Consider the following 14,082-nt stretch of genomic DNA (forward strand, 5'->3'; position numbering starts at 1 on the left):
GGGAGACACGTCAAGAAAATTCCCAAATATTCCAAAATACTCCAAAATATTGAGAAAAAACTGTTTAATAATTCCTCCCATTCCCTGATTTCTCTCTCCAGTGCTGCCCATCCCGCTCTGGAATTGTTCAGATTTCCCAGCTTTTATTTCCTGTGGCAGCTTCCAAAGGCTCCCATTGTTATCCGCAGGGTGGGATAAAAGCAGGAAAAGCTGCATTTTTGGGGAATACTCGTTTTCTGAGTGCCTTTCCCCTCCCATTTTTCCTGCTTTTCCATGGTTTATATCCTGGGAATCCTGGGGATTTTGGGATTTCCCATCCCTGAGCAGCAGCGGGGTTGGATAAATCCTGCTGGGAGTCTCCGACATTCCTGGAATTCTGCTCTGTCTTTATCCCTCTTCCCTCCCCATTTCCTTCTTTCCCTAAAAACGCTTTGATTTGGGGTTTTTTCCCTTGAAGTCCCAAAAAATGTTGTCCTCCTGATTTCTTTTCCACCTGATCCCAATCCCGTTCCCAGAGAGGGGAATTTTGGGAAGACGAGGAGACTTTTCCTCCTCAAAATCCGACTTCACCTCAGGCCAACAACAACAACAACCAAACATTCCCAGAGTTTTCCTGCCTCACAAATCCCATAAAAAACTGTCCCGGCCCCTCTGGAGCAGCTTTTTTGGGATCAGCATCCCAGGATTTGAGATGGCCTGGGATACTCCAGAGAATTCCCATCCCTGGAAGTGTCCAAGGCCAGGTTGGATGGGGCTTGGAGAAACGTGGGCTAGGGAAAAGTGTCCCCGCCTATGGAATTGGATGAGCTTTAAAATCCTTTCCATCCCAAACCATGCCGGGATTTGCTGATCCTGGGATTTGCTGATCCTGGAGTGGATTTTTCCCACTGCCCTTTCCCGTGGGAGGGAAATCAGCCAGAGCAAGAACATTCCAGCTGCGGGTGGGAACAGTTTGGGATCGCTCAGGATTTGTGGGATCACTGGAGCAGGGAGAGAGGGAACAGGGAACATCCCGAGCAGAGGCTGCAAGGCCGGGAATTCCCTCCCAGCTCCACATCCACAAAAACCCACCCAGGAAAACCGGGAGCCTGCGGCCACGCGGGAACGGAGTCGTGGCCGATCCCAACGGCGGAGCTCGCCGAGGATGGAATATTCCAGGCAATCGGCATTTCCCAAGGCAGAGCTCCGGCCCGGCTGCCCCGACCTTGCGGGAAGGACAGGCGGAGGCTCCGAGCGCAGCCCAGCACATCCCGCTGCACGATCCCGGACAATTCCCTCTCCCACGGCGGCAGCTCTCGGCTGCCTCGTCCCTGCCCTCCTCCGGCCTCCGGGATTCCTGTGAGGCCGCTCGGGAGGCAAATCTCGACTGCAGCCGGAATGCTGAGCCGGGCCTAGCTGAGTCGGAGCAATTAAACCCCGCCTGGCCCACTTTGCCTCATCTCAGGAGCTTAAAAGCCCAGCCTTGGCTCTAAAAGCCCGGCTTAGTCTCTAAAGGCCTGGCTTTGTCTCTAAAGGCCCGGCTTAGTCTCTAAAAGCCTGGCTTTGTCTCTAAAAGCCCAGCTTTGTAAAGCCCAGCTTTGGCTCTAAAAGCCCGGCTTAGTCTCTAAAGGCCTGGCTTTGGCTCTAAAAGCCCAGCTTAGTCTGTCAGGCCCGGGTTTGTATCTAAAAGCCTGGTTTTGTAAAGCCCAACTTTGTCTCTAAGGCCTGGTTTTGTTTCTAAGGCCCAGCTTTAAAAAGCCCGGCTTTGGCTCTAAAAGCCCAGCTTTGTCTCTGAGGCCCGGCTGGGAGCAGCCTGGAGCTGTGGGAGCGTTAGGGCCCCTCCATCCCCAACCATTCCGTAATCCCGTGATTCCAAAGGCTCGGGATTGCCCTGCCGGAGCGGCTCCATCCCAGCAGGATTTCCAGGGAAAGCTGGAGCCGCTTCCCAAGGTTCCGGGCTCTCCTGGCCTTCATTCCCGCTTTATTTCCCCTTTCCAGCGGATTTTTGGGACATTTGGGCTCCAAGAAATTGATCCGGCGTATCCCAGCGGAGATCAGGGATAACAACACTCCCAATCCAGTTTGATCCTCACTCCTGCTTTATGGCTGGATCCATGGATTCTCTCCACGGAGAAGATTCCCAAATTTGCCATTGGAGTTTGGGAATTGTCCCAAAACCGCGGATTCGAAACCCAGGATTTCACTTGTCCGGGATCCATCATGGAATGGTTTTGCTCCATTCCCATTCCCATTCATCCCAGAAAACCCCTTCCTGCTGTTTTCCCACAATTCCAACCCTTCAGGATCTCCACCACCTCCAACTCGACATTTTTCCCGCTTTTATTCTTTCCAGTTGGATTTTCCAGCTGCATTCCCTGACTTTCCCTTTTCCACGGGCTTTGCCGATGGGAAGGGAATCCCTGCTCCACTCAGGGATTCCCAAATTCCCACCTCAGCTCTGGAATTCCGGTTGCCCGTGGCAACCTCTCCTTTCCTGGGAGCTTTGCTGTGCTCAATGAGGAACTGCCGAGGTGTCGGCAGGGAGCAAAAAATTCCTTAAAAATCCTTTTCCCTCCCAAATTCAGCAATTCCTGGTTTTCCCCAAGAAGAAAATCAGGATTTTTATGGATTCCTGACCTCCAAGCTCCTCCTATTCCCTTTTCTTCCCCTTAATTTTCTTCCATTTACGCCTTAAAATTCCTTGAATTCCCAACGAGCTCCTGGTACCGCCGATTATCCCAAGGCAAAATGATTCCAAACCCTCTGGAATCTTGGAAAATCACCTGGGGAGGGTCAGAACTCGGAGCAGCTCCCTGGAATTGTGCCCTACTCCCAAATATTCCCAGTTATCCACGCATTCCATGATGGAAAAATAAAGGTGCTGCGGGGGTTCCCTCAGGATTCCCTCCCTGGGTTTTTCCCGTTTTTTTTTATGGAATGCTGACTTTAATCTCGTGCACTCGGAGCGTGAAATCCCGGCTGGGCGTTTCCATGGGAACCAGCCGGGTTTTCCTTGCGACGATTCCCGGACTGACCTCGCTCCCGCTGGAATCTCTCCCACTCTCCGCTGGTGTTATCCCGGTTTTCCCTTGGTTTGATTTCCCTGGATTTCCCCCTGCCAGCCAGTTCCATCATTGCAAGGATGGAGAAGGATTCCTGGCACAAAAAAAGTGGGATAAGCCCAGCTAAGGCTGCTTTTCCCAGGAAAATCCCCTCACCTGGGCAGGAAGGATTGGAATCTCCAGGAAAGGTGGTGAGGGAATATTCCCAAGGGCACAGAATGCCAGGACAAATGGGAATGGCTTCCAACTATGCCAGAGGGCAGGGATAAATGGGATATCGGGAAAGAATTCCTGGCTGGGCTGGAATTCCCAGAGAAGCTGTGGCCGCCCCTGGATCCCTGGAAGTGTCCAAGGATGGAGTTTGGCGCAGCCTGGGATGCTGGAAGTGTCCCTGTCCATGGAAGGGCTGGAATGGGGTGCTCCATAAAATCCCATCCGATCCAAACCATTCCAGGATTGGAGATTAAAACAAAAAATTCCAAGGGTCCTTTAAGCAAATTCCCTTTTCCGAGGTATTTTCCCTTCCTTGCTGAGGAACAAAGGGATCAAAGCTCTTTCAGGAAAAGCCATGCCGAGAAAGTCACGGAAAGGGCATATTAATAAAGGATGAGGCAGAAATGCCGGGAAAAGCAGCTCAGCCTCGTTATCCCAGATTCCCAAATTCCTCGGGAGGCTCCAGCAGAGCAGAGCCGGTGAATATTTTATAGGGAAGCTTCTTCTCCCTTCCTGCTTTTCCTTGTGGCCTCTCCTGGAATAAGGATTTGCTTTGGAGAGGGATTCGCTGGGAACTTGAGCCTTGTGGAAAACAAGGAATGGTCCCCACATGGAAAACAAGGAATGTTACCCTGCGTGCATCCCATTAGGAACTCCTCCCGCTGGGAATGCCAATGATTCCAGAATTTCCTGGGATCTCAATCTGTGCTCCTTGAAATCCAGGAGCTCCTGTTGCTCAGGCTCTGCTGGGAATGCCGCACTCCCAGATCCCGGGAGAAGCTCCCTTCCCCCATCCATGCGGAGCAGCGGCAGCGCCTGGAATTCTCATCACCCACCTCCATTTGGCAAAGTCATCCCGAGAAATTAAACCGGGAGAAATCTGGGAACAACATCTCCGTATTCCTTGGGAAAGGTCAGCTCCGAGCGGGAGCAGCCGGAGCCGCGTTCCAAGGAAAGAAAAATACGACAACAGCTTGGATTCCCATCTCCGTGTTGGACCTGCCAGGATTCCCTGCAAATTGCTCCCTCGGGAAGGGGTCAGTTGGAAAAGCAAAGCCCCAGGCACGGGGATTGCAGGGAGGGTGCATCGCTCTGTCCTGCTGTGGCTGCAGGGAGCGGATCAGAGGAAACGCCCTTAAACCGGGGCACGGGATTCCCATTGGATTCCAGGGAAATTCCTTTCACTCTCCATGTGCTGACATTGGAACAGGTGCCCCGGGAGGTGCTGGAATCACCATCCCTGGAGGTGTTTGAGGCCCGCGCCGCCATGACACCTCCCTCACCCACGCGGCTCGTTGCCATGGTGACGGGGACAGGCGGGGGCAGAAAGCACAACCGCCAATCAGCGCCGCTCTCGGGGCGTATCCGCTCTCTGATTGGTGGCTAAAGCTGTCCATCAGCTCGCGGCCCCGCCTGCCCGTTGCTGTGGTGACGGGAGGACTCTGGCGGCGGCAGCGCCGGCGGCGGGGGAGCGGCGGAGGCTCCGCCATGGCGCAGCCCGACGAGCCGCAGCCCACGGTCGTGCCCTCCTGCCCGCTGCCCAGCAAGATCTGCGATGTGCTCCGCAGCGACAGGCCGCGCTCCTGCTGCGGCATGGCCATGGCCGGCTTCCGCACCTCCAAGTACCAGGTGCCCGAGTGGCACCGCAGGAACGCGGGCGTCTACTACAAGGCGTTCACGGCGAGCGAGGAGGCGGAGCGCGGCCGCGCCGAGTCGCAGCACCTGATGAAACATGCGGCCGCCAGCGCCCAGCGGGCTCAGGAGTACTCCAAGACCACCCTGGGCCAGCGGCTGCAGGACATCCACTTCTGGAGGGTGGAGCTGCAGAAGGAGATCATGGAGCTGGACGCCGAGACCAACTTGCTGGCGGCGCAGAAGCTGCGGCTGGAGCGGGCGCTCGATGCCACCGAGGTGCCCTACGGCGTGGTCATCGATAACCTGGAGTGCCGGGAGAGGAGGCAGCCCCCGGACCTGGTGATCGATGAGGTGGAGAGGCAGCTGCTGAAGGTGAGCGGGACCTGAAGGTTGGTGAGAGCCCTGGCACGGCTGCCCCGCGCTCTGCGATGAGGAGCAGCGATGAGGAGCAGCGATGAGGAGGCGAAACTGCGGCTGCTGGAAGGGTCTCCTGCAACGCACGGCTCTGAAGCACCAAGGATTTTCTGTCCCTGTGTCACTCCAAGGATTTTTCCCAGTCCTTCTCGTGTTTAAAAAGTGTTTCAAATCACATGCGTGTGGCTAGAGGAGAGCAGATCCCCCCTCTCTCTCAGCCCAGACCCGAACAAAACCAAACCAGAGCTTTCCTGCACCGACACGAGCATCCTATTCTGTCATAAATTCCTTCTCTGTTTGCCTTAAATCCTCTCCTCTCTGCAGGGTACACTTTAAAAGTCCAGAATCCAAAAGTTCGGGAGCAGTGGGATATTCCTTGCCTGTTTCCATGCTCAGATTGTCCAAATGTTGGCGTTTTCTGTCATTCATTTTCCCTGAGTTGTGCCAAGGTGATGATCCAACCCTGGCACCGAGATTCCCTTCCAAGCTGATGTCATTCTTGTGCTGGATGTTACAGAAAACACATTTCATTCCATCCTGGAATAACACCTATTCCAATATCCCACAAATTAATTAATGATTATTTACCTGCAGCCTCCAATCAGAGTCAGTTCATGATCCCGTTACTCATTAAACCAGAGGATTAATATTAGAAAAATATTGATCAGACTGAAATGTTTGGACAGTGGCAGCTGGTGGGATTTTGGGGATTATCCTGGGCAGAACCAGGAATTCCTTGATCCCTGTGGATCCTTCCCAACTCAGGATATTCTAGGATTCTACATAGTCCATGGCAGGATAGGATTTAGGAATGTTTTGACTGGGAATTGTGTGTCATTTCTGATTTATAATCAAGATCGGAGAGGTTTTTCCAGTCAAAAACAAACGGGGCAGAGTTGGGGTAGGATATTTCCATGTGGGAATTGTTACAAAATTCAGGGAATTGGGGGAATTTTTAGGTTGGAAAAGACTTTAAAGGTCATCAAGTCGAACCTGATTAATCTGGTGCCAGGCACAGGGATGTTCCCTGGTTTTTCCTTGCCTCAAAACTGAGCAAGGAATTCATTTATTCCATTTAATTTGATGGGGTCATGGAATCCTGGAATGGTTTGGGATTGATGGGACCTTAGAAATCGATTTCCACCTCTTCCCACTGTTCCCACCCTCTCCCACTATCCCAGGTTGCTCCAAGCCCTGTCCAACCTGGCCTCGGACATTCCAGGGGTGGGACAGCCACGGCTTCTCTGGGAATCTGTGCCAGGGAAGAATTCCTTCCAGAATAGGATAGCACAGAGACTTTTTCATGGAATACACAGAATTCCCAGGCTTTAGAAGTATTCCAGGTTTTTCAGCCCCCATAGGTTTAGGGCTGAGTTCCCTCAGGATGTGCTGCCTCCAAAATTCCAGGTTTTACGATAACAACGTAGGCGTAGATAAGGAAATTTCAGGATTTATCCGCAACTCGAATTGCTCCTCGGGATTGTATTTCCTGCTCTGGATACACGGAATTCTCCCTGTTTTTCTTTAGGAAGCTGATCTTATCCGGGATATCCGGGATCTTCTGAAAAGAACCATCATCCAAGCGACCACCCAGATAAGGTAAAACGTTTCCCAGGATACTTCAGCCAAAGAATTCCTGGGATAAAGGTGGATAAAGATCTCACCAAGGCCAGGCTTAGGAGCTGTGGGAATTCCATTTAAACCTGGAAACCTCCGGATTTCCCAGGAGATTTAGATTCTCCTGCTTCCCAGAACTGTGTTGGGTTTGTTTTCCAACACTAAACTCCAGTGCAATAAAATTATTCCCTGGATACCTCCTTGCACCTTGGGATATATTTGTATTATAAGGGATTTTTGGGATTAAAGGAGCTTCCCAAGAGGAATTTTTTTCGCCACCAGATGTCAGTGTGAACTTTAAAGCTGGAATTTCTGTGCCGGGACGGGTGTTCCTTGCCTTTCCGAAGGATTATTTGCTTGGAATTTCTAACAGACCCTTTGGAAAGATGTTACTGTATCCTAAATCCATCAATATCAAGGAAGTCACTGCTGGAAAATTCCCATTTTAGTTTAAAAAGCCCTGTAATCTGCTCCTGTTCTACCTGATAAATGAAATACTGCTTTTTAAACGATGGCTGTAAATGCAAATTAATATAAAGTAGCCCTGTTATATTAATTAGAGCACGACACGAGCCTAATGAGTTTAATTTGGGGGTTTTTATTGTTTTTAAATCATTTTAGCCCCATTTAGCCCCATTTAGTCCCATTTTAGCTCCATTTTGTCCCATTTAACCCCATTTCAGCCCATTTTTTCCCATTTTAGTCCTATTTTAGTCCCATTTTAACCCCATTTAGCCCCATTTTAGTCCCATTTTCCAGAATTCCTAATTCCTTGGGTGACAGTGACACCTGGTGTTACCAGCTGATAACGACCCACAGGCTTTTGGATAATTATAATTCTAATTAACTGAGGGATGTGTGGCTCTAATTAACAACAAAGCAGCAATTTAAATCTGAATGTCGTTAAAGATTGTCCCGTTCCGTGGGCAGGGACCTGCCACAATCCTAGCATATTCCAACCTGGCCTCGGACACTTCCAGGGATCCAGGGGCAGCTGCAGCTTCTCTGGGAATTCTGTTCCGGAGCCTCCCCACCCTCACAGCCAAGAATTTTTTCCCAAAATTCCATCTAAGTCAGGAGATGCCTGTGGGAGGGAGAGTTTGGGAATTTCCAGACCGCAAGGAAAGTTCACAGTCCTGTTGTCCTGTGGAACACAAAGGGTGGAGCTGCATTCCCAAATGGGGTGGCTTTGGGAATTCTCTTCCTTCCCACTAAGTCGCGATCCCAACTTTCCAGATCCAACCGGATTCAGAAGGAGAACTGCGAGCTGGACTGGTCGGATAAGGTGGAGACGTATCACATCGACGATAAATGCGTCAGCTACTGCACCGACAGCACCAACGTCCAGTTCCACCCCAGCTCCGTGAAATTCGAGGAGAGGTGAGTGATTCCCGCCAGGATCCTCCTGGGATAACACCAACACTTCTGCAACACTCAGTTCCATGTGGGATTGGACGTGGAAAGAGCTTCAAGGCAGCTCCACGGATGTAAAGGCAGTGCTTGATGTGCCACAGGGAATGGTTTGGGTTGGAAGGACCTGGAAGCTCTTCCAGTTCCAACCCCAACACCTTCCTCTATCCCAGGGTGCTCCAGTCTGGCCTTGGATTCTTCCAGGGATCCAGGGACAGCCACAGCTCCTCTGGGAATTCTATTTCAGCCCCTCCCCACCCTCCCAGCCAGGAATTCCTTCCCAATATCCCATCCATCCCTGCCCTCTGGCAGAGGGAAGCCATTCCCGGTGTCCTGTCCCTCCAGCCCTTGTCCCCAGTCCCTCTCCAAGGGGCTCAGAGCTCTCCCTGGAGCCTTCCCTTTTCCAGCCTGTCAAGATCCTAGGGTTTTTTTGTTTCCAAATGAACACAGCTGGGAAATCCTGGATGCATTCCTGTGTTTATTTGCTAGGATTGAACTGCACCAAAAACGTGTGTGAACTTTTTTTAGCAGTTTTAGCTCCAGATGGACGAGCTCGGGCTGATTTTATCTCAGGCTTTACTTCCCTCTGAAGCCACAGGAATGAGAGGTTATTAATTTATCAGAGGATTTTTATTAATTGATTAAGGATTTTAAATTAATTTACTAAAGGATTATTCTCATTCCTTATGGGAAATCACTGCAGGCAAGAGCTCAACCAAGCATAGGTTGATGCCACTTTTCCAGGGAAAGAACCAGTTTTTAGGGGCAAAATTCCTATTTTATCCCATTCCCTGTTCTTCCAGTGCCTCCACACCGAAGTCCTGGGCCCAGTTCAGCCATGACAACATTTCCAGTGCAGAACAGGAAAAATTGGCTTCGGTCCAGCTCCGGTCCTTGATCAACAGCATCATCCACGACGCGTCCGAGGACCTGAGGATGCAGCGGGCAGCGGTCAATGAGGCCTTCGACAACCGCTGCAGGGAGCTGGGTGATGCCAAATTCCGGCTGGAGCAGCACCTGCAGCAGGTGAGTGGGATTTGATGGAATTTTGGCATCACAGATTTATCCTCTCAAAAAATGGCTTCATCCGTGCTGGGAGTTTTTGTGTTCGATCAGGATCTGGGGAGAGATTTCAGGGCTTTGTTGTGGTTCCAGTTCAGCTCTTTGTGCTTTTTGTTGGGATGGAGTTGAATGAAACACTTGAATCCTGAGCTAAAACCTAAAACTGGGTGATCAGGGAGCTCTGGTTGAGCCAGGATTCCCAGATTTCTCTGGAATGGCAGCAGCAGCAGGTCCTGGTGGGTGACAAAGGCTGACTTCAGCCTCCTCCAGCGTGGAGCAGCTCCTTTTCTCTTAGGCCATTGGAAATGTGGGGAAAAAACCCATTCCTTAGCATTTGGTGGCACTTCCTGGGGGTGGGATGTGCTGTCATCCCACAGAACACATGGACGAGGTTTTGAGGGAATATTTCCTGCTTCTTTTTAGGCTGAAGATGGGATTTGCAGTGTAATAATCAAAATAAAGAGGTCAAAACCACCTTGGTATTTTTATTTTTCTATGAACAAGGGATGGCTTTGGCCTTTTCCCCTTTTCCAACATGGAGCAGCTCCTTTTTTCTCTGGTAGCCATTGGCAAGTGGGGAAAAAGTAATAATTCTTTAGAATCTGCTGGGTAATGACAGCTGGATATCTTTATTTTTGACGTGTGTGGCAGTGGTTATGAGGAGAAGAATTTCAGGATTTCCTGTCTTTTCCATTTTCTTCACAAATCCAGGCATTTCCAAGCAGATCAGCAGCTCTGCTTCAAAATAACTTGATTTTTTTGGTTGGATTTCCAGTTAAAATTTACAATTAAAAGCACTCCATGGAGGTGGGATGTGTTGTCATCCCACAGGAGACGTGGGAGAGGTTTGGGATCTCTCCCAAGGTTTTGGGACATGGGACAGGCTGCAGAATATTTTCTGTATCATTTAAACTCAAGGTGTGATTCTCAGTGTAAAAATAAAAATAAAGAGGTTGAAACCACCTTAATTCTTGTATTTAATTTTAAATAAAATCAAATGAATTTTAATATCACCTAAAATGCAAATTATTTTGTTCTCCTTAATTCCGCCCAAACAGGAGCTGAAAACTTTAACGCTTCACCAGGAACAGACAATTTTGGGGGACAATATTTATCATTTTTTGAACTTTTTTTTTCTTGGATGTCTCCCCCAGATCCTGAAGGATATTGCAGATGAGGAAGCCAACATTGTGAACCTCAAAAAAGCCATCAGGGATAAGGAAGCTCACCTGAAAGTGGCTCACACCAGGCTCTTCGACAGATCCTTCAGGCCCAACATCGAGCTCTGCAGGGACGAGCCCCAGTTCAGGTAATTAAATTAACTCCAATTTAGGAAATTAACCCCAGTTTAGGGAATGAAACAACTCCTCCAACGGTCCTGTTCCATCCCAAAGTGATTTTAGGCAGTTTTGAGAATTTTTTTACCTCACGACTTTAAAGTTTTGTACTCAAAGGCAGAAAGGAGTGGCTGAAATGAGTGAGGGAAATTTCATTTTTTCCTGCTTAACCATATCGAAAATCCACACGCTCAGCTCTGTGATCTCCACGCTTTCTTCTCTGAACTCTCTGGTTTCTTTTGGATTTAGCTGCTCCAAAAAAATCTCAGGATAACTGGCTAGGAAAAACCCGCCACGAGGTGGATCCTGGGAATTGTGTGAGGGAAATCTCAGTGTTACAAAGGCAAATCCTGGGGGTGGTTGATTTTCTGCTTTAAAACTGTCACAAATCCTTTCAAAATCCAGGTTTGAGTGGCACGTTTGGATCTAATCAGTCTGGAATTGATTCTCCTCCCTCACGTTTTCCCGCCTTTAGGAAAAGTTGGGATTCAGCTTGAGCAGGCCCACAAAATCCTTGCAGCAAAACCAATATTGAATTCTTTATCCAGCGAGGAAGGAATTCTGGTTATCCCAATCTAATTTAAGATCCTGACCCAGCAAACCATCCCTATCCAAGCTTTCCAGGCTATATCCTGCTTTTTCTGGCATTTAGGGACAGGGACAAATCCTTCGATTGCCAGGTTGGGGCTGTTGGCAATTCCTGCTCTGGCACAGACGCAGGGATTTGTTTTCCCAGGAATTCAGTCTCTTCTCCACAGGCAGGTTGCAGTGGAACACCTCTCCCTCATGGATTTTCGTTGGAATTCTGTGCTCTTTATGAGTTATTTACTGCTTCTTTTAAATGATGTCCTGCTCCTTCTTTAAAAACTTTGGGAGTAAAGATTTTCCTGATCTCTGGAGTTTTATACCAGAGAGTAGAGATCAAAAACCAGTTGATCCAGCCAAACTGGGAGGTTTATTTAAGAATTTTTATCCTGTAATTCCTGATGCAAATATCCCACACAGAGGTTGGATAATTCCACTGCTTTTAGCAGCAAAAAACATTCTTGGTGCTGCCTAAATCATGGAAAACTTGTGTGGAGAAGCTGGAAAAGTGAGCTCTGCTTTTCTTGGATTTCTCTGAGATCTTTTCCTGATAAATTCTCAATTCTGTAGTCGATCTTTATCCCAAATCCAATCTTTTCTTGAATTTTTCTCAGATCTTTTCCTGATGAATTTTCCATTCTGTAGTTGGTGATCCTTGTCCCAAATCCAATATGTTTGAGTGATTTTTCTGATATATTTTCCTGATGAATTTTCCATTCTGTAGCTGATCTTTATCCCAAATCCAATCTTTTCCTGGATTTCTCTGAGGTCTTTTCCTGATGAATTTTCCATTCTGTAGCTGATCTTTATCCCAAATCCAATCTGTTGGAGCACCATCCCCTCTTTTTATGACTTAACCCAATTCCCTCCAGGTTGATCAGTGAAGTGGAAGAACTCACGGTATTCCTGGAAGCCCTGAAGCGAAAACTGATGGAATCTGAGCAGAATCTGAAGAATTTGGAGGAGACCAGGATGAAGCTGGAGAAGGAAATCGCTGTGAAAGCCAACAGCATTTTTATTGACAGGCAGAAGTGCATGAGCTACCGCGTCTGCTACCCCGTGGACCTGGAGGTGGCGAGTTACAAACAGTGATTTCTGTCCTCATCCCGCCAAATCTGGGAGAAAACCACAATTCCTTCTTTTCTGTTAAGCCATTGGCAAGCGTGGAAAACAAATCTGGGAGCTTTCGTATGGAAGAAATTGAGAAATTATACATAAAATGCTCTATTCACTCAATTTGCTTCTGGTCCTGCTGCTTTAAGTATCGTTGTGAGCTTTGTTTTCCCTTGAAAAGTCCTATAAAAGCCATAAAAACGGAGTTGAAAGCAGCTGAAAATCAATTTATTCCAGCTCCAATGGGTCTATAACATATGGGCCTCATAATTTTGGGGGGGGATTTCACTCAAATAATGAAATAGGAATGAATATTTATTAGGAATGATGCCAAGATCCAGGTGGAGAGGAAATATTTCTATCTTTTAAAGGTATAAATATTTGAATAATAATAATAATAATAGTAATAATAATAATAAACGCATGGGAAATTTAATTAATATTTGAAATTTAAATTAATTAATGAAAAGAATTAATATTTTTAAAATGTAATTAATTAATATAAATGTAATAATAATAGCTTGAAATGAGAGCAATAAAACTGAGGATCCCCCCACTCAGCCAGGAATTTAAGCTGCTCAAACGTTATGAATAAAAATCCCAAATTTTCCACAAGTTTTCTGGGTTTGATGCTAATCTGCCCCTTGGAAAAGCACTCCCAAGCTGAGATGAATCCAGGGATTTTTAACCTTCAAGGCAATGAAATTTAGGGGTTTTTTCCAGGAAAAAGAAAGAAATTGGAATTTCTTGGATTGGAATTCAGCTTGGGAATGCAATCCTGATTTTCCACTTGAGCAGTGGGATGTGGAATGGAGCTGCTGCTGCGTTCCAGCTTTTCCCTGGAGGCCAAGCCTGTGGATGAGCTGTTATCCATAGCTGGGAACACATCAGCTTCCCCAGCAAATTCCATGGAGTCATTATTGGGTGTTGGTTAAGTACGTGACACGTCCAAAAAAAAACAGGGAAAAACGACCCAGGACAGAATTCCATGATTTCCTGTATCCCAGGGATTTTTAACTTTTAAAAAGCAGCTGCTCAAAGGGGGAAAAAAAAATCCTTAAAGGCGAAATTCCCACAAAATCCCCCTGGCCAGGGACCTTTGCAGAGGCCGTTAATGGGGGGTGTTATTGGGGTTTCCCAGCTTTTGTGTTATCTGAGCTCAGGATGTGCCCAAATGATCCAGGAATTCCTGCTATAGCTGCTCCCATTCCTTTGGAAATGGCACTGAGGGCTTCGGATCCAAGCTCTGTTCGCAGCCCAGGAGTTTGGTTTGTCCTTTGGGGTTTTTCATGGATTTCCTCCTCATGATTCTGTTTTAGAGCCCAGCTCTTGGATCCTGAAGGAGAAATCATGGAATCCTGGAATGGTTTGCATTGGAAAAGGCCTTAAAGCCCATCCAGCTCCAACCCCAACACCTCCCACTATCCCAGGGTGCTCCAACCTTGAACATTCCAGGGATGAGGCACCCACAGCCTCTCTGGGAATTCCATCCCAGCCCCTCCCCACCCTCCCAGGGAGGAATTCCTTCCCAAAATCCCATCTAAACCTTCCCTGTTTTTGTTTGAAGCCACTAAATCTGTGTATAATATGGAATTATTATAAATTAGACGATTATGACTGAAGGGAAAAATCTCTCAGGAGATTTTATCCCACTT

At 48.1% G+C, this 14,082-nt stretch overlaps 1 protein-coding gene across 1 annotated transcript; it reads left to right on the top strand.

Moving 5' to 3' along the window:
* Positions 1-4,742: 4,742 nt before the first annotated feature.
* On the top strand, positions 4,743-12,406 carry TEKT4 (tektin 4; the record flags this gene model as incomplete). The annotated part of the gene is made up of 6 exons (XM_082292099.1): positions 4,743-5,261; positions 6,832-6,902; positions 8,157-8,300; positions 9,134-9,356; positions 10,547-10,701; positions 12,187-12,406. 6 exons carry the CDS (start codon positions 4,743-4,745, stop codon positions 12,404-12,406), a joined length of 1,332 nt encoding a protein of 443 aa, XP_082148225.1.
* Between the last annotated feature and the right edge of the window lie 1,676 nt (positions 12,407-14,082).

The sequence above is a fragment of the Coloeus monedula genome (assembly GCF_965178545.1).
Source record: "Coloeus monedula genome assembly, chromosome: 16".
Classification (NCBI taxonomy): Eukaryota; Metazoa; Chordata; class Aves; order Passeriformes; family Corvidae; genus Coloeus; species Coloeus monedula.